The 17,854-nt window shown below is 38.7% G+C and overlaps 1 protein-coding gene across 2 annotated transcripts in view; it reads right to left on the bottom strand.

The window, feature by feature from the left end:
- LOC127844767 (E3 ubiquitin-protein ligase Su(dx)-like) overlaps positions 1-17,854 on the bottom strand; it is a 63,385-nt gene that overhangs the window by 12,149 nt on the left and 33,382 nt on the right. For both annotated transcript variants that reach the window (XM_052375227.1, XM_052375228.1), the window contains exons 14-18: positions 12,426-12,585; positions 9,922-10,055; positions 7,906-8,046; positions 1,265-1,385; positions 343-447 (exon numbers count right to left, since the gene is read on the bottom strand). In XM_052375227.1, the coding sequence (XP_052231187.1) occupies positions 343-447; positions 1,265-1,385; positions 7,906-8,046; positions 9,922-10,055; positions 12,426-12,585 (661 nt within the window). The remainder of the gene's footprint in view (positions 1-342; positions 448-1,264; positions 1,386-7,905; positions 8,047-9,921; positions 10,056-12,425; positions 12,586-17,854) is intronic.

The following is a 17,854-nucleotide window of genomic DNA, read 5'->3' as shown; positions in this document are numbered from 1 at the left end:
AATTATTTATAATCTTCAGCATAGCTTTTGATTTTGATTTCTAAGCAACAGAAATCCAAATCTGTTGACAATAAAGCCACATACTGGGATACCTGAGCATCAATCATGTGCCTTATGTGTCGTCCAACATTATCCAGTGCAGTCCCCATAGGCTAATCAGGGACGACACTTTCCGCTTTATGGAATTTTCCGTTTAAATAAGTAACATTTAAATGAAAATCCAGTCTAGGCATGAAGTGTTGTTGCTAATTGATCTGGGACAACAATTTACACACATACATTGAGCTCAGTTTTTTTCAGAAAGAGGCTAAGTATTCTGATTTATCCTCAAAGTCAGGTTACCTTCCAGAACCAGACGACCTGTTTGCTGGTGCGCTGATAGTGCCTGTATATTGTGTTCCTTTCCCAGTCGTCCACATCGATCTCTTGCATGCCACACAACATCAGCTGAAATGGAAAATGTAACCTCGGTGCCTGGCTTCCCTTAACCCTTTGCATGCTGGGAAATTTGTCGTCTGCTAAAATGTTGTCTGCTGAATTTCTAAAATTAGCATTTACTTAGATATTTTTTTCAAAGTATACTATCAGAATAGCAAAACAGTTTTGATCCTGATGAGACACCACGTTCTGTGGCGTCTCATCTGGATCCAAACTGTTTGCAAATGCCTTCAAAATTCGGTTCCAGCACTGAAAGAGTTAATTTTATTGAATGAAACTGAAGTCACATATGAACCATCTAATTTAACATACAAAGATTAATATAAGTTGAGCCTTTACTAAAGGAGATTAATACACTTACAAAGCGCTTTGACCAAAATGTATGGATTGTTCAATTAATGAGTTATTCTGACCTTTGACATTAAGAATTAGCTGAACCATGAAGGTAGCAATTAGGTTATTGCATGCTACACATTGCCTCATATAGATTAGCTTTTTGGCATTTTTTTTAAATCCATCATTTCATGAAGTTATCAAGTGAAAAAGCTTAATTTAAACTGAAAAAGCCCTATTTTGCCTGAAAAAGCCATGTGGTTTTAGCCTGTGAAACATCTTCTCAGATAGGTTAAGGTTAGTGCCCATATACTCTGAAATATTCCAAGATCAAAAGCTGACAAGTGAAATGACAGACCAAGCAACAGACAAACTGATTTAAGTAATTCTTGTATAGCCTCTCCTCCCCCACCCTATGGAAGAGATCTCTATATCATACTTCTCTCTCCCTCTCATCAAAGTACTGAAGCCACTCTAGGGCTCTATATCATACCTCTAACTCCCTCTCATCAAAGTACTGAAGCCACTCTAGAGGTACCACCTCACTGAACCCATCCAAGAATGCCTTGGTTTGCTCCTCAACCCCTCGAGTGAATCGCCAGTTTGTCATCAAACTAAAATTTACCAACAGTTTTTGTAATGTCATTTATGGAATAATCGTGAATTTGGTGTGTATTTTGTTCAGTCAATAACTTGTACAGAATAAATATCTACTTCGGCAAGATAAACAAAATGTGGCAAGTACCAACAAGAAAAGCTGTCAGAGACTAGCACTTTTGAATGTTCTTGTTCTCGCCAGGTCCTACTTGATGTATTCTATAGACACTATGACAACAAGACTGATAAGCCCCTCCTTCCTGATGTATTCTATAGACACTATGACAACAAGACTGATAAGCCCCTCCTTCCTGATGTATTCTATTGACACTATGACAACAGGACTGATAAGCCCCTCCTACTTGGTATATTCTATAGACAATATGACAACATGACTGCTAAGCCCCTCCTACTTGATGTATTCTATGGACGAAATGACAACAAGACTGATAAGCCCCTCCTACGTGATGTATTCTATAGAAACTATGACAAAAAGACTGGTAAGCCCCTCCTACTTGATGTATTCTATAGACGCTATGACAAAAAGACTGGTAAGCCCCTCTTACTTGATGTATTATATAACAATATGACAACAAGACTGATGCGCACCTACTTTTTGATGTATTCTATAGACACTATGACAACAAGACTGATAAGCCCCTCCTACTTGATGTATTCTATTGACAATATGACAACAAGCCTGATAAGCCCCTCCTACACGATGTTTTCTATAAACACTATGACAACAAGCCTGATAAGCCGCTCCTACATGATGTTTTCAATAGAAACTATGACAAAAAGACTGATAAGCCCCTCCTACTTGATGTATTCTAGAGACACTGAAGCCCCTCCTACTTGATGTATTCTAGAGACACTGTGACAACAAGACTGATAAGCCCCTCCTACTTTATGAATTCTATGGACAGTATGACAACAAGACTGATAAGACCCTCCTTCCTGATGTAATCTATGGACAGTATGACAACAAGACTGATAAGCCCCTCCTTCCTGATGTATTCTATAGACACTATGACGACAAGACTGATAGGACCCTCCTACATTATGAATTCTATGGACAGTATGACAACAAGACTGATAAGACCCTCCTTCCTGATGTATTCTATGGACAGTATGACAACAAGACTGATAAGCCCCTCCTTCCTGATGTATTCTATGGACAGTATGACAACAAGACTGATAAGACCCTCCTTCCTGATGTATTCTATAGACATTATTACAACAAGACTGATAAGCCCCTCCTTCCTGATGTATTCTATGGACAGTATGACAGCAAGACTGATAAGCCCCTCCTTCCTGGTGCATTCTATGGACAGTATGACAACAAGACTGATAAGACCCTCCTTCCTGATGTATTCTATGGACAGTATGACAACAAGACTGATAAGCCCCTCCTACTTTATGTATTCTATAGACACTATGACAACAAGACTGATAAGCCCCTCCTACTGTATGTATTCTATAGACACTATGACAACAAGACTGATAAGCCCATCCTTCCTGATGTATTCTAGAGACACTAAGACAACAAGACTGATAAGCCCCTCCTACTTTATGTATTCTATGGACAGTATTACAACAAGACTGATAAGCCCCTCCTTCCTGATGTATTCTATGGACAGTATGACAACAAGACTGATAAGCCCCTCCTACTTTATGTATTCTATAGACACTATGACAACAAGACTGATAAGCCCCTCCTTCCTGATGTATTCTATGGACAGTATGACAACAAGACTGATAAGCCCCTCCTTCCTGATGTATTATATGGACAGTATGACAACAAGACTGATAAAACCCTCCTTCCTGATGTATTCTATGGACAGTATGACAACAAGACTGATAAGCCCCTCCTACTTTATGTATTCTATAGACACTATGACAACAAGGCTGATAAGCCCCTCCTACTTTTTGTATTCTATGGACAGTATGACAACAAGACTGATAAGCCCCTCCTTCCTGATGTATTCTATGGACAGTATGACAACAAGACTGATAAGCCCCTCTTACTTTATGTATTCTATAGACACTATGACAACAAGACTGATAAGACCCTCCTTCCTGATGTATTCTATGGACAGTATGACAACAAGGCTGATAAGCCCCTCCTTCCTGATGTATTCTATGAACAGTATGACGACAAGACTGATAAGCCCCTCCTACTTGATGTATTCTATAGACACTATGACAACAAGACTGATAAGCCACTCCTTCCTGATGTATTCTATGGACAGTATGACAACAAGACTGATCACCCCCTTCTACTTAATGTATTCTATGGACAGTATGACAACAAGACTGATAAGCCCCTCCTTCCTGATGTATTCTATGGACAGTATGACAACAAGACTGATAAGCCCCTCCTTCCTGATGTATTCTATGGACACTATGAACACAAGAATGATAAGCCTCTCCTTCTTCATGCATTCTATACACAGTATGACAACAAGACTGATAAGCCCCTCCTTCCTGATGTATTCTATGGACACTATGATGACAAGACTGATAAGCCCCTCATTCCTGATGTATTCTATAGACACTATGACAACAAGACTAATAAGCCCCTCCTTCCTGATGTATTCTATGGACAGTATGACAACAAGACTGATAAGCCCCTCCTACTTTATGTATTCTATGGACAGTATGACAACAAGACTGATAAGCCCCTCCTTCCTGATGTATTCTATAGACACTATGGCAACAAGACTGATAAGCCCCTCCTTCCTGATGTATTCTATGGACAGTATGACAACAAGACTGATAAGCCCCTCCTACTTTATGTATTCTATGGACAGTATGACAACAAGACTGATAAGCCCCTCCTTCCTGATGTATTCTATGGACAGTATGACAACAAGACTGATAAGCCCCTCCTTCCTGATGTATTCTATGGACAGAATGACAACAAGATTGATAAGCCCCTCCTTCCTGATGTATTCTATAGACACTATGACAACAAGACTGATAAGCCCCTCTTTCCTGATGTATTCTATGGAAAGTATGACAACAAGACTGATAAGCCCCTCCTTCTTGATGTTTTCTATATACACTATGACAACAAGACTGATAAGCCCCTCCTTCCTGATGTATTCTATGGACAGTATGACAACAAGACTGATAAGCCCCTCCTTCTTGATGTATTCTATGGACAGTATGACAACAAGACTGATAAGCCCCTCCTTCCTGATGTATTCTATTGACACTATGACAACAAGACTGATAAGCCCCTCCTTCCTGATGTATTCTATGGACAGTATGACAACAAGACTGATAAGCCCCTCCTTCCTGATGTATTCTATGGACAGTATGACAACAAGACTGATAAGACCCTCCTACCTGATGTATTCTATGGACAGTATGACAACAAGACTGATAAGCCCCTTCTACTTTATGTATTCTATGGACAGTATGACAACAAGACTGATAAGCCCCTCCTTCCTGATGTATTCTAAAGACACTATGACAACAAGACTAATAAGCCCCTCCTTCCTAATGTATTCTATGGACAGTATGACGACAAGATTGATAAGCAACTCCTTCCTTATGTTTTCTATGTACACTATGACAACAAGACTGATAAGCCCCTCCTTCCTGATGAATTCTATGGACAGTATGACAACAAGACTGATAAGCCCCGCCTTCCTGATGTATTCTAAGGACAGTATGACAACAAGACTGATAAGACCCTCCTACTTGATGTATTCTATAGACACTATGACAACAAGACTGATAAGCCCGTCCTTCCTGATGTATTCTATAGACACTATGACAACAAGACTGATAAGCCCCTCCTACTTGATGTATTCTATAGACACTATGACAACAAGACTGATAAGACCCTCCAACTTGATGTATTCTATAGACACTATGACAACAAGACTGATAAGCCCCTCCTTCATGATGTATTCTATGGACACTATGACAACAAGACTGATAAGCCCCTCCTTCCTGATGTATTCTATGGACAGTATGACAACAAGACTGATAAGACTCTTCTTCCTGATGTATTCTATAGACACTATGACAACAAGACTGATAAGCCCCTCCTTCCTGATGTATTCTATGGACAGTATGACAACAAGACTGATAAGCCCCTCCTACTTTATGTATTCTATAGACACAGTATGACAACAAGACTGATAAGACCCTCCTTCCTGATGTATTCTATGGACAGTATGACAACAAGTCTGATAAGCCCCTTCTACTTTATGTATTCTACGGACAGTATGACAACAAGACTGATAAGCCCCTCCTTCCTGATGTATTCTATAGACACTATGACAACAAGACTAATAAGCCCCTCCTTCCTAATGTATTCTATGGACAGTTTGACAAGATTGATAAGCCCCTCCTTCCTGATGTATTATATGGACACTATGACAACAAGACTGATAAGCCCCTCCTTCCTGATGTATTCTATGGACAGTATGACAACAAGACTGATAAGCCCCTCCTTCCTGATGTATTCTATGGACAGTGTGACAACAAGACTGATAAGACCCTCCTACTTGATGTATTCTATAGACACTATGACAACAAGACTGATAAGCCCGTCCTTCCTGATGTATTCTATGGACACTATGACAACAAGACTGATAAGCCCCTCCTCCTTGATGTATTCTATAGACACTATGACAACAAGACTGATAAGACCCTCCTACTTGATGTATTCTATAGACAATATGACAACAAGACTGATAAGCCCCTCCTTCCCGATGTATTCTATGGACACTATGACAACAAGACTGATAAGCCCCTCCATCCTGATGTATTCTATGGACAGTATGATCATAAGACTGATAAGCCCCTCCTTCCTGATGTATTCTATGGACAGTATGACAACAAGACTGATAAGACTCTCCTTCCTGATGTATTCTATCGACACTATGATAACAAGACTGATAAGCCCCTCCTTCCTGATGTATTCTATAGACACTATGACAACAAGACTGATAAGCCCCTCCTTCCTGATGTATTCTATGGACACTATGACAACAAGACTGATAAGCCCCTCCTTCCTGATGTATTCTATGGACAGTATGACAACAAGACTGATAAGCCCCTCCTTCCTGATGTATTCTATAGACACTATGACAACAAGACTGATAAGCCCCTCCTTCCTGATGTATTCTATGGACAGTATGACAACAAGACTGATAAGCCCCTCCTTCCTGATGTATTCTATGGACACTATGACAACAAGACTGATAAGCCCCTCCTTCCTGATGTATTCTATGAACAGTATGACGACAAGACTGATAAGCCCCTCCTTCCTGATGTTTTCTATGGACACTATGACAACAAGACTGATAAGCCCCTTCTTCCTGATGTATTCTATGGACAGTATGACAACAAGACTGATAAGCCCCTCCTTCCTGATGTATTCTAAGGGCAGTATGACGACAAGACTGATAAGCCCCTCCTTCCTGATGTTTTCTATGGAAAGAATGACAACAAGACTGATAAGACCCTCCTTCCTGATGTATTCTATAGACACTATGACAACAAGACTAATAAGCCTCTCCTTCCTGATGTATTCTATGGACAGTATGACGACAAGACTGATAAGCCCCTCCTTCCTGATGAATTCTATAGACAGTATGACAACAAGACTGATAAGCCCCTCCTACTTTATGTATTCTATGGACAGTATGACAACAAGACTGATAAGCCCCTCCTTCCTGATGTATTCTATAGATAGTATGACAACAAGACTGATAAGCCCCTCCTTCCTGGTGCATTCTATGGACAGTATGACAACAAGACTTATAAGCCCCTCCTTCTTGATGTATTCTATGAACAGTATGACAAAAAGACTGATAAGCCCCTCCTTATGTGATGTATTCTATAGACACTATGACAACAAGACTGATAAGCCCCTCCTTCCTGATGTATTCTATGGACAGTATGACAACAAGACTGATAAGCCCCTCCTTCCTGATGTATTCTATGGACAGTATGACAACAAGACTGATAAGCCCCTCCTTCCTGATGTATTCTATAGACAGTATGACAACAAGACTGATAAGCCCCTCCTTCCTGATGTATTCTATGGACAGTATGACAACAAGACTGATAAGACCCTCCTTCCTGATGTATTCTATAGACACTATGACAACAAGACTGATAAGACCCTCCTATTTCATGCATTCTATAGAAACTATGACAGCACGACATCCTACTTGATGTTTTCCATCACAATATGACAAAAGACTGATAAACCCTTCCTACTAAATGTTTTCTATACACACTATGACAACAAGACTGATAAGCCCCTCCTTCTTGATGTATTTTATAGACACTTTCAGCACTTACCCCTGCTCTAAATTTTCTTTAGCCAAGTTGCCTAACCATAGAATAGTGTGTGAAATCTGAGTTCTTTTAATATTTGTACGAGAAAAAAAAAAAACAAAATATAATTTCTTTAACCAAATGGCTAAGCTATTTCAGCTATTGGCTAATATTGCAAATGGCAGGGTAAGCCTTGACTATGTCTAAAAGGTTGATCAGCTTTCCTACTTGATGTATTCCTCTTTGTTCTCGTTGGTGACTGCCACCTCAGATCCGTTCTCCTTAAGGTCGTGCTGGGTGATCTTGCCCAGGGTCTCAAAGTCGGCAGAGAATGTCAACTCCAGTCCACACTCTTCGATGTCGTTATCCCTGAAATCAAGCAAATAATTGAGTCTCCTTCTGTGAAAAGGGGGTTTAATGCATGTGTGTAAAGTGTCTTCTCAGAGTAGCCTGTGCAGCTCGCACAGGCTAATCAGGGGCAACACTTCCTGCTTTTTATTGTATTTTTTGTTTGACTGAAGACTCTTCTTGACGAAAATCCAAATAAGGCCGAAAGTGTCGTCCCTGTTGAGCCTATGCTGACTTCACAGGCTTATTTGGGACCCCTTTTGAAGTTAGTTATGCTTATTAAAAAAATCTATAACATAGATGTTGTATTTTGGTTGAAAACAGAAGAATTTTAGATTTTTTTAGGGAAAAATTTAATTTAGGTAAAAATTAAGTAAAAACGGCTACACATGCTGTGTAAATACCAATAATTCTTAAAATATTCACTTAAAAAAAGTTTTTTTTGGGTTTATTAGTCTATAAGAATATTTATTTAATGATTTATATCCAAATTACTTCAAAAGTTTCATGTTTTCCTATAAAAATGATGACTGAACAGATTGATAGGAAAGATACCAACAAATCCGTGTTGCTAGGGTGCCCACCTAGAATTGGCCTGTTACTAAGGAAAAACCGTTGTAAATTATTTTGCCATAGTTTTGTGGGGAAGATATAAAATGTTTAATTAAATGTCACACTTGTGCCTAAAATCATTTCATTCAGTAGAAAAAGTCAATTTCACTCTTAAGTGGCCAAATATACAGGAAAAGAGGCTAATTAGCTCAATAATGAGATGAGCCTATCAGTTATTAGTCTCAACCTACACTTGTTGAATATTATTATTAGGAAAAAGCTCTGATGCAAAGGTGATGTGCCATAATAAATTTAAAATTGTATTGATTTCTCAAAATTGGTTTTTACACTTGCATGTTTAAAATCTGTAAAATCAGAGGTAAGGTCACAATTGCAGGTCTATATTAGATTCAATTCAAGATCTAAGAGAAAATGGCTGATGTGGTCAAAACCAAAACCTGTGTAAGCATCTGAGGTAACAAGCACTGTTTTACACGACCTAAGTATTTATGTATGAATTGCTGATGAGTATAGCTTGGAGTTTTAACAAGATGTATTTGTGAAACACAATATCCCCCTATATGATGTTTGACCTTGAAGGATGACCTTGACCTTTCACCACTCAAAATGTGCAGCTCCATGAGATACACATGCATGCCAAATATCAAGTTGCTATCTTCAATATTGCAAATATATTCATAAAATAAGCTATTTGGGCCACATATATTTGACCTCTGACCTTGAAGGATGACTTTGACCTTTCACCACTAAAAATGTGCAGCTCCATGAGATGCACATGCATGCCAAATATCAAGTTGCTGTCTTCAATATTGCAAAAGTATTTATAAAATAAGCGATTTGGGCCACATATATTTGACCTCTGACCTTTAAGGATGACCTTGACCTTTCACCACTCAAAATGTGCAGCTCCATGAGATACACATGCATGCCAAATATCAAGTTGCTATCTTCAATATTGCAAAAGTATTCATAAAATGAGCGATTTTGACCACATATATTTGACCTTTGACCTTGAAGGATGACCTTGACCTTGACCTTTCACCACTCAAAATGTGCAGCTTCATGAGATACACATGCATGCCAAATATGAAGTTGCTATCTTCAATATAGCAAAAGTTATTGCAAAATGTTAAAGTTGGCGCAAACAGACCAACAGACCAACGGACCAACAGACCAACAGACAGGGCAAAAACAATATGTCCCCCACTACTATAGTGGGGGACATAAAAATGCACTGCCATATAACTGTATGCTATAATTATCATTCCACATCATAAAACTTGACTAATCGTGCCATGACTACTGTTTATTAAAAGTACTTACTTGATCCAAACTAAACTGCTGTAAAACTCTGAGTCTATAGATTCCAGATCTTTGAGGATTAGCTTTTTGTTTAGCATGCGTTTGTAGAAAGGCAAGGTGAATCCACTATCAATGAACTTTCCATGGTAAAGGGCCTGAAATAAAGAATCCCAAAGGGCATGTAACACTTACTTTGTTGTAAAAGTATGTCCTTAATGCAGTTGATTTAAGCAAAGTACAAGTTCCACATACTACACAGGTCCGTTGTTTTTTTAGTAGTGCCCGGTAAAGATGCGTGCGCATCTAGTCAGCGAGCACTATACAGTATGGCGCGGGCCGCTGACCAGATGCGCGCTCATCTAATTGTGCCCGCTACAATGTTAGTAAATTGTAACATTTGTGAAAGTTTTACAACGCAAAGATTTTTCAAGTACTGTTTCCTTTGTTTACAAAAATATTCTTGTTTTACACCAGTACATATTATTAATAGTAACAGATAAATATTGATGGAATTTATATTGTGTTATTTATTTTTATTCCTATTGACATTTATCTGCGCAAAAATGTTCGGTATAATATAAGAGATAACAAGAGATGTGTTTGTCAGAAACACAATGTCCTCTACTGCCTGCTTTGATACATGTTTTTTCGATATTTGACCTTGAAGATTTAACCTTGACCTTGACCTTTCACCTCTCAAATTGTGCAGCTCCATGAGATACACATGCATGTTAAATACTGTGAAACCATTATTAATCGTCAGGCATAAATTTTCATAAATTTCGTCAGTCGACCGATCGGCGAATTTAAGATTCTAACGAACAATCATGCTCTATGTTTGAACAAAAACAAACACTAAGTTGAACAATATTTTAAAACTTTACCGTAGACATGACGCATTAAATTCCAACATAATCCATGCACACATTCACTGCTGTTTCGTAATCAAGATTAATCCGGTTTTGACACAAAGGGATGTAGATTACACAAGGTACTTAACTGACACGTTACACTTCTTTCAAAAGCGTGTGCAGTACAGCTGTATCGAATGCGTTGACTTCGTTTATGTAGCATGGTAATAAATTAGCACTAATTGTTTATAACTTTATTACCCATAAGTTGCATTGTTTTTTTTCAGGGGTGTTGCATATTAGCCATCACGCAGCGAATGCCAATGAAAGACAATAAACCAAATGAAAAGATGACGATGTGTGATCAACATGCGTATTTATCACAAATAAATAAAGAATATTTTAATTGCTGTTTGTTGTTTGATTGTTTGCGTTTAACCACACTTATTACTTTTTTATATGTATCAATTTATTTATTTTTAAATTATTGACATTATTGATTTATATACCGGTAGTTTACTTTTTAAGAACAAACACACAGTTTATAATTTTAATGTTGATATCAGGATAAAAAGTGACATTTGAGACCAATTACTGTTCTTAAAATTATCAAAAATGTACGTTTTAAACTTTATTGAAAAGTGACAAAATAATTTCCTAACACTAGTTGTTACCCATATTGTTCGCACCTTCCCTAATTGGTGCCGATAAAGGTACGATTGTTATCAGTATGGCAATTATAATAATAGAAAAAGACTTATTGGCAATTGGCTCCGTTGTTTAAAACACTCGTGAACGGTTATTCGATCCCACTTGTCCGCTAATCATAACAATGAACGTGTGAATGGCATACATTAAGAGGGTCCATTACTGTCCCTTGATAACAAAAGACTAATTAATTGGCATGTGACAAACAGGCCCCACCTCCTGCAGTGATTCTCAAGTGTGGTCCCGCATTCGTACAACGATTTTTCGCAACTGCGATTGATCGCGAATATGTATTACACACACATCGGATATTGACTGACGCATTTTTTTTAAATTCAAAATCAGAAATTGGCGAATTTAAGTGCTGACGAAATCGTCATTTTTATAAAAATGACGAAATTTTGTGTTGTCGAAAATAAATGGTTTCACAGTATCAAGTTGCTATAAGAAGGGACATAGAAGTTATGAGCATTTTTCTAAATCTTAAAGCGAAACCTAAATGCAAAGTGTGACGGAAAGACGGATGGACGGACGATCCAATCACTATATGCCCTCCTTCGGGGGCATAAAAAACCTCACTTCAGGCCCAATGGCTTTGGTCCATATACTATTTTGGGCTGCCTGCTTGGTCACTATTCTGCCATAGGGCCCTCAGTTAGGTTTTCTATTTCTTATATAGTGCATGCTTTTCAAAATAAAAATTCAAATGAGCCGCGCTCTGGTTAAACCTGGGTTTATTCCTAAGCTTAATGAGTTGTCCCAGATAAGCCTGTCCAGTCCACACAGGCTAATAAGAGACAACATTTTGTGCTTGTATTGCATTTTTTGTTTAAAGGTAGTCTCTTCTTAGCTAAAATTGAGTTTAGGCAGGAAGTGTCGTCACTGATTAGCCTGTGCTGACCCTATTTTCCCACAGCATGGCTCAAAGACATCCCAGTGCAATGTGCCACAAGTATTTACACCTACCATCGCTATGAATCTCCCAATGAACCTGAAGTAGACGAGATGGTCTGGGTTGATGCCCGAGGCCGGATTGATCTGCAGACTGTAGTTGCTGTTGCTGGCGTACTCAAACAGGCAGTACATTGGATTTAACACGTCATGAGACAAGTGGAAGAACCATTCCCTGAAATACGTCACATATAGAAGGATTTAGTCCATGGATTGGATTGGTGCACAATCCAGCTATTTTAGCACGCTATTTGCAATATCCCCGTGTTTTATTCACTCAAATAATCTTCCATCCAATAAAGGATGCCAATAAGTTAATCTTAAAAAAAACATAAGTAAATAGGGCACCGATGCCCCCTACATTCCATGTTCTGTCTAAAAAACTCTACTTACCCCTGTATGTCAAAATCAAGCTATTTTATGGAGAATGTAAAGGGTGATACAAGCCACATGCCATTTCCTGATCAAAGTCATTTGTGGTAAGTTATTTTACAAGTGAATGATGTATTAAAAAGTTACAATCCAGACAAGCTGCTGTATGGTTAGAGTTGACTTTGACCTTGTTACTTTCACTTCAGAGGTAGGGAGATGGCTGTGAAACACTATACTTCCTGTCATGATTATTTACAATAGTATGACCTTATTTTAAGATCCATTCATATATGGTTTAATTATGGATGAGACATAAATTGTCCTGCTGTTGTCAAGCTGTTTTTGTCAAAACTTTACCCTAGACTCTCAGTTTGACCTTGACCATTACGGAAGTGGTTGGGTGTTACACATTTGAGCCAAGTTAATTAGAAATCCATTTATACAAAGTTATGACATAGACAGGAATTGTCAAGCTGTTTTATGGTCAAATTTTACATATGAGCTCTAAGTGTGACCTTGGCCTTTTGAGGAAGGGACACAATTGGTACAAATTTTTAAAATAAAATTCATTTTAATTATTAAATACTTACCTGTTATCGTATGCTTATACTTTCCAAGGGGAAATAACTCATCCGGAATTTTAACTGGGAATCCGCCACCTCAATACCGTAATACAGGCCAGGTTAAACATAGTGCAATGCAACCTAGCCAAAAATCGGTAACCAACCCTCAATATTCTTTCAATATATATACAAAAATATTAACCGAATAGCGGGGTGGGAGGTGGGACTTACCGATAACAGGTAAGTATTTAATAATTAAAATGAATTTTATTTTAAAAATTTGTTTTAATGTCATAAATACTGACCTGTTATCGTATGCTGATTTTGCAGCTGCGGTGGGAAGGTTCGTATATATTTTCCCAACACAGTAGAACCCATAAACAGGGTTATCAGCTAATGATATCAAGTAATCTTCGTTAAAACGGTATAAATTATGACTTCTCGGACAGAGTAATATGTCTATGTCGTAAAGAAGACACTACCGTTAGTGAAACCACAACAAGCCCAAACGTATACAAATTGTATTGTTGGCACTTCAGAAAACGAAGATAAAAAGATGACAAGGTGGTCGGATTCCTCCAGTAAACAGCTTAGAGCACGTCAAAAAGTGGGGTGTGATTAATATATGCCCACAAAACAGACAGAGCTCTTAATTCATGCGGTCAGATCCTAAAAAGGAATGAATCCTTAGATAGGATAAGATTAACTTTCCTTAGTCGAGGTCTAACCCCGAGAAATAGAAGCCGCAGACACATCTCCCCCCCCCCTTTTTTGGGGAAATGAAGAGTGTCTTTGAGAACCTCGAATGGACTTCTGACTAACACTGCTGAGATAGAACTTCAAAGCCCTGATTGCCCAAAGAAGTTTATCCTCATCTTAATGACTACCAGTTTAAGAAAACTTGGAAACTTGAAGGTAGAAGCCATATAGAGGACTTGATATTAAGCAAGGAATCCTGGCTGACACAACAAAGTGAAAACGACAATAGATCCAACTGGAATTGGTCGTATTCAACAGAAAAAGCATGAATTTCACTTCTCTGTATCGTAAAAGCCATAATAAGAAGGAAAACCGTCTTAAAATTATATTGGAACTGTTAATAAGCCTGATGAAAAAGGTTCATAAGGAGCTCATTAAGCATCCCAACATGTTACACAAGTCAAAACCGCTTAAGAAGGTAAAGGAACGAAAAACATAGTGTTGACGTTCCATAGTTTGGATCAGTTCCAAAATAGGTAAGACAGCACAGAGTTGCGATGACTTACACAAAACAAGGTATACGAAAGCATAATCTCTATCCTTTGATGAAGAAAAGAACAAATTTCTTATCATCAAGAAAAGATGAGAAAAACCTCTATGTATCTAGCAGAGTGATTAAGGTAATAACTATGCTCTCAATTACCCAGTAAAAAATGAATTTCCATAGAACCTTTATACAGTTCTGATGGAATTATCCTTGCACAAGTAACAAGGATTGAAACTCTAACAGAAAACGTTCTTCTGTAGAGATAACTAAAAGTTATTAATGGCCAGACATAAAGTGGCACATGTTTGGATCAGTAAAAATATGTCTCAGTGAGATATGATATTTGACCTGTGAAGAAGTTTCCTGAAAATAATTGTACAGGAGACTTAAAAGGTCGTAGAACCATAATCCCATGGTTCATTAAGTATATTTCATGAAATTATGGCAAAAACTCAGTTATTGCAAAAACTCACCAAGAAGGCAAGATATTCCAGTTTATGTCAATGGACGAATGTATAACAATCGCACACCCTGCTGGATCGATTTCTGTGAACTGCATTGTTGACGTTGTTCAGCATACCGGTATACACTGCGATATACGATCGCATAACGCTAATAACTAGCGTTTGATGATAAACAACATTCTTTGATATACTATGTACACCATGCAACTCGTCTGCAACTTCACTGCCGCGCATGCGCAATTACATTATTGAACCCAACGGAAAAAAAAATAATTCGAAAGAAAGAACTGCAGGACAAAAGGTCCAACAGGGCGAGACGAACTGGTATGAGAAAGACGATAGAGAAAATTTGTTGTTCTTGCAAAGAAAGAATAAGTTCCTGATTTCCAGTTACAAGGAGTGATAATATGATCACCTCCGTGTCTGTAAGTAAACCACGACCGATGTGTGATAGTTGAAACCATCACAAAGGAATCGTGAAAATGTGTTGTCAATGAAAAACAGCTAAAAAGAATTTTCGCTTTTCAAGATGTAGATGTGCAGGTGATATTCGTTAGGATACCACATAATTGAGAAAATCAAGATACGTTGTTCTATGTGATCGTCCATAACCTTATCTGCTCACATCTGTATAAGATGTAAGGAAGGTTGTGGTAGAATAAACTATATTCTTGCCAAGATAATCTTCTAGTCTAGACACCACTGAATAGTGGTAAATAATGACAAAAGGATGGAAATCTGTGTCATTAAATAATCCCGAGATTAATACAATTATCTTAAAAATAAAGCTGAAACGGACGTAAGAAAAGACGTCTCAGCAGAAGGACCGGTGACCGGACCGGTAAATACCGACCGGTGACCGGAACCATTTGTCAAGGATGGGTGGGCAAAGAAACCACGGCAAGCCGAACTTTCCCACTCCAAACACACTTGAAAATTGGTAGAATAGGACAGTGTTTAACACTTATAAGTTTATGACCTATCTACAGAATATAGCCTCTTCTTGAACCAATAACAGGCGCCTTTAAAATCCTGGATAATACAGGTCGCGAAGTCATCGATTTGCGAAGTACGGAAATATGATTGATAGTGGTACCTCCGGAATCGGAGGTGTGATGGCAGAAAAAGGTGAAAACCCTAGGGATAACCTTAAGCGGGTCCACGCTTGCCGGTAGAATGCATGGAAGTCTTAAATTCTGACTTGATTAATCCATTTACTTCAAGACTTCTAACCTGGACGAATTCCGAAAGGAATACGACCAGTTATAGGAAGACGGCCTGTTATGGCCAGAAGTGTAATAGAAGAATAACTTTAAGATGAGGTCCCTCCAGATCCTAGGATCTAAGATCTGAGTTCAATAGGTCCTAAGCCATCTACAAGACTGTAGCCGTCAATCTGATAGGCAATCCTATGTATCAGAACTCTTGTTGATTCCAGTAGCTTGAAAATATGCACTGCCGTAGGAGCAATAGAAAAGCAGAAGTCGATACAAATGTCGTCTTGCTAATCCTGCTAGCGTCATTAATGTGTCCCAACTGTTCCGTGACACTGACTGCAAAGTCTGTAGCCGACAGGTAAAGGCGGTTAAAACAATTCATCCTTCGGGTCTCGAACATAAATTAATAGAGGTCAAATAGTAATGTTCGACCTCAATGCTAGTCTCCGAGCCCACTTCAGCCGATCTATCTGCAAGACCAGTAGTCTGCATGTAGCCGGTTGAGATAGAAGTACAAATAACAGATATAGCATGATTTGGTAACCGTCGCCAGTAGAACATCAGTATTGAAAAACACAAAAAGTCATGTAGATTGTTGAATCCATAAAATATAGTATTCAATACAATCATAGCCAGGGGTATACAACTATGTAATGTAGACGATACCCGTGATACTAAAAATTGACCGATGAAAACACAGTGGAATACCGGTAATTGGTAAGTGGTGACCGAACCGGACCGGTCAATGACCGGTAACTGTAGCCCGGTGAATGGACCAGTCATAATATGACCGGTGACGTTACCAGTTAAAGACCGAAAAATGGTGGAATCCATATGGTCTGTTATCAATGTCAAGCACTGCTCGGAAAAGAAGATCATGCCAAAAAAATCCAATCCGATGGCGATGAGACATCACTTATTCTGACCGGTGATCAGTGATCGGTGATATGACCGATGAATGGTGACCGATGTCCGGTGATCGGGACCGGTATAATATAACTGCGTCAGAATGGAAATATCTGGTGCAGAAGAATGACCATCCACGAAGTCATCTGATAATGTTAACCGGAAAACAACGGTAGATTATCAGTATTAATAGGCATAAGTGTCCTTGTAGTCGTAGTGGAGAAAAGAACAGCTTATCCCGAAGCCTGAATGTTAAACGAACTAGTGTTCGTATACAACTACGGCTCGGTGACTGCAACATGTGTGGATGCCATAAGAAGAACCATCACACGTGGAATGGAGACATGATATTCCTAAAGGAATAAAATGGAGAACGTCGATATGACCAGTAGGTTTATTAACGCCTACGTGAGAAGTGGCGACATCCATATAACTTCGATGCCGAAATATTGTTCGGCTACGCTGGAAATATTGTCTTCTACAATATTGTCTCCGTGAGCATTGACATGATCGCTTACGAGCGTATCAACGCCGAGAACTGCTCAATGAAGGAGAGGTATGTTCGATAACTATCCAGTGGTGCTCAATGCAGTCCGCTGATGTCTCCGTGAAGGTTGACGGCGTCCTCGTTTCCTGCGATGTCGAGATCTGGATCGGCCGAGATGTGGATCGGCTG

This window comes from Dreissena polymorpha, chromosome 9 (assembly GCF_020536995.1).
Source record: "Dreissena polymorpha isolate Duluth1 chromosome 9, UMN_Dpol_1.0, whole genome shotgun sequence".
NCBI classification, from domain to species: Eukaryota; Metazoa; Mollusca; class Bivalvia; order Myida; family Dreissenidae; genus Dreissena; species Dreissena polymorpha.
This window is presented reverse-complemented; position numbering and strand designations above follow the sequence as displayed.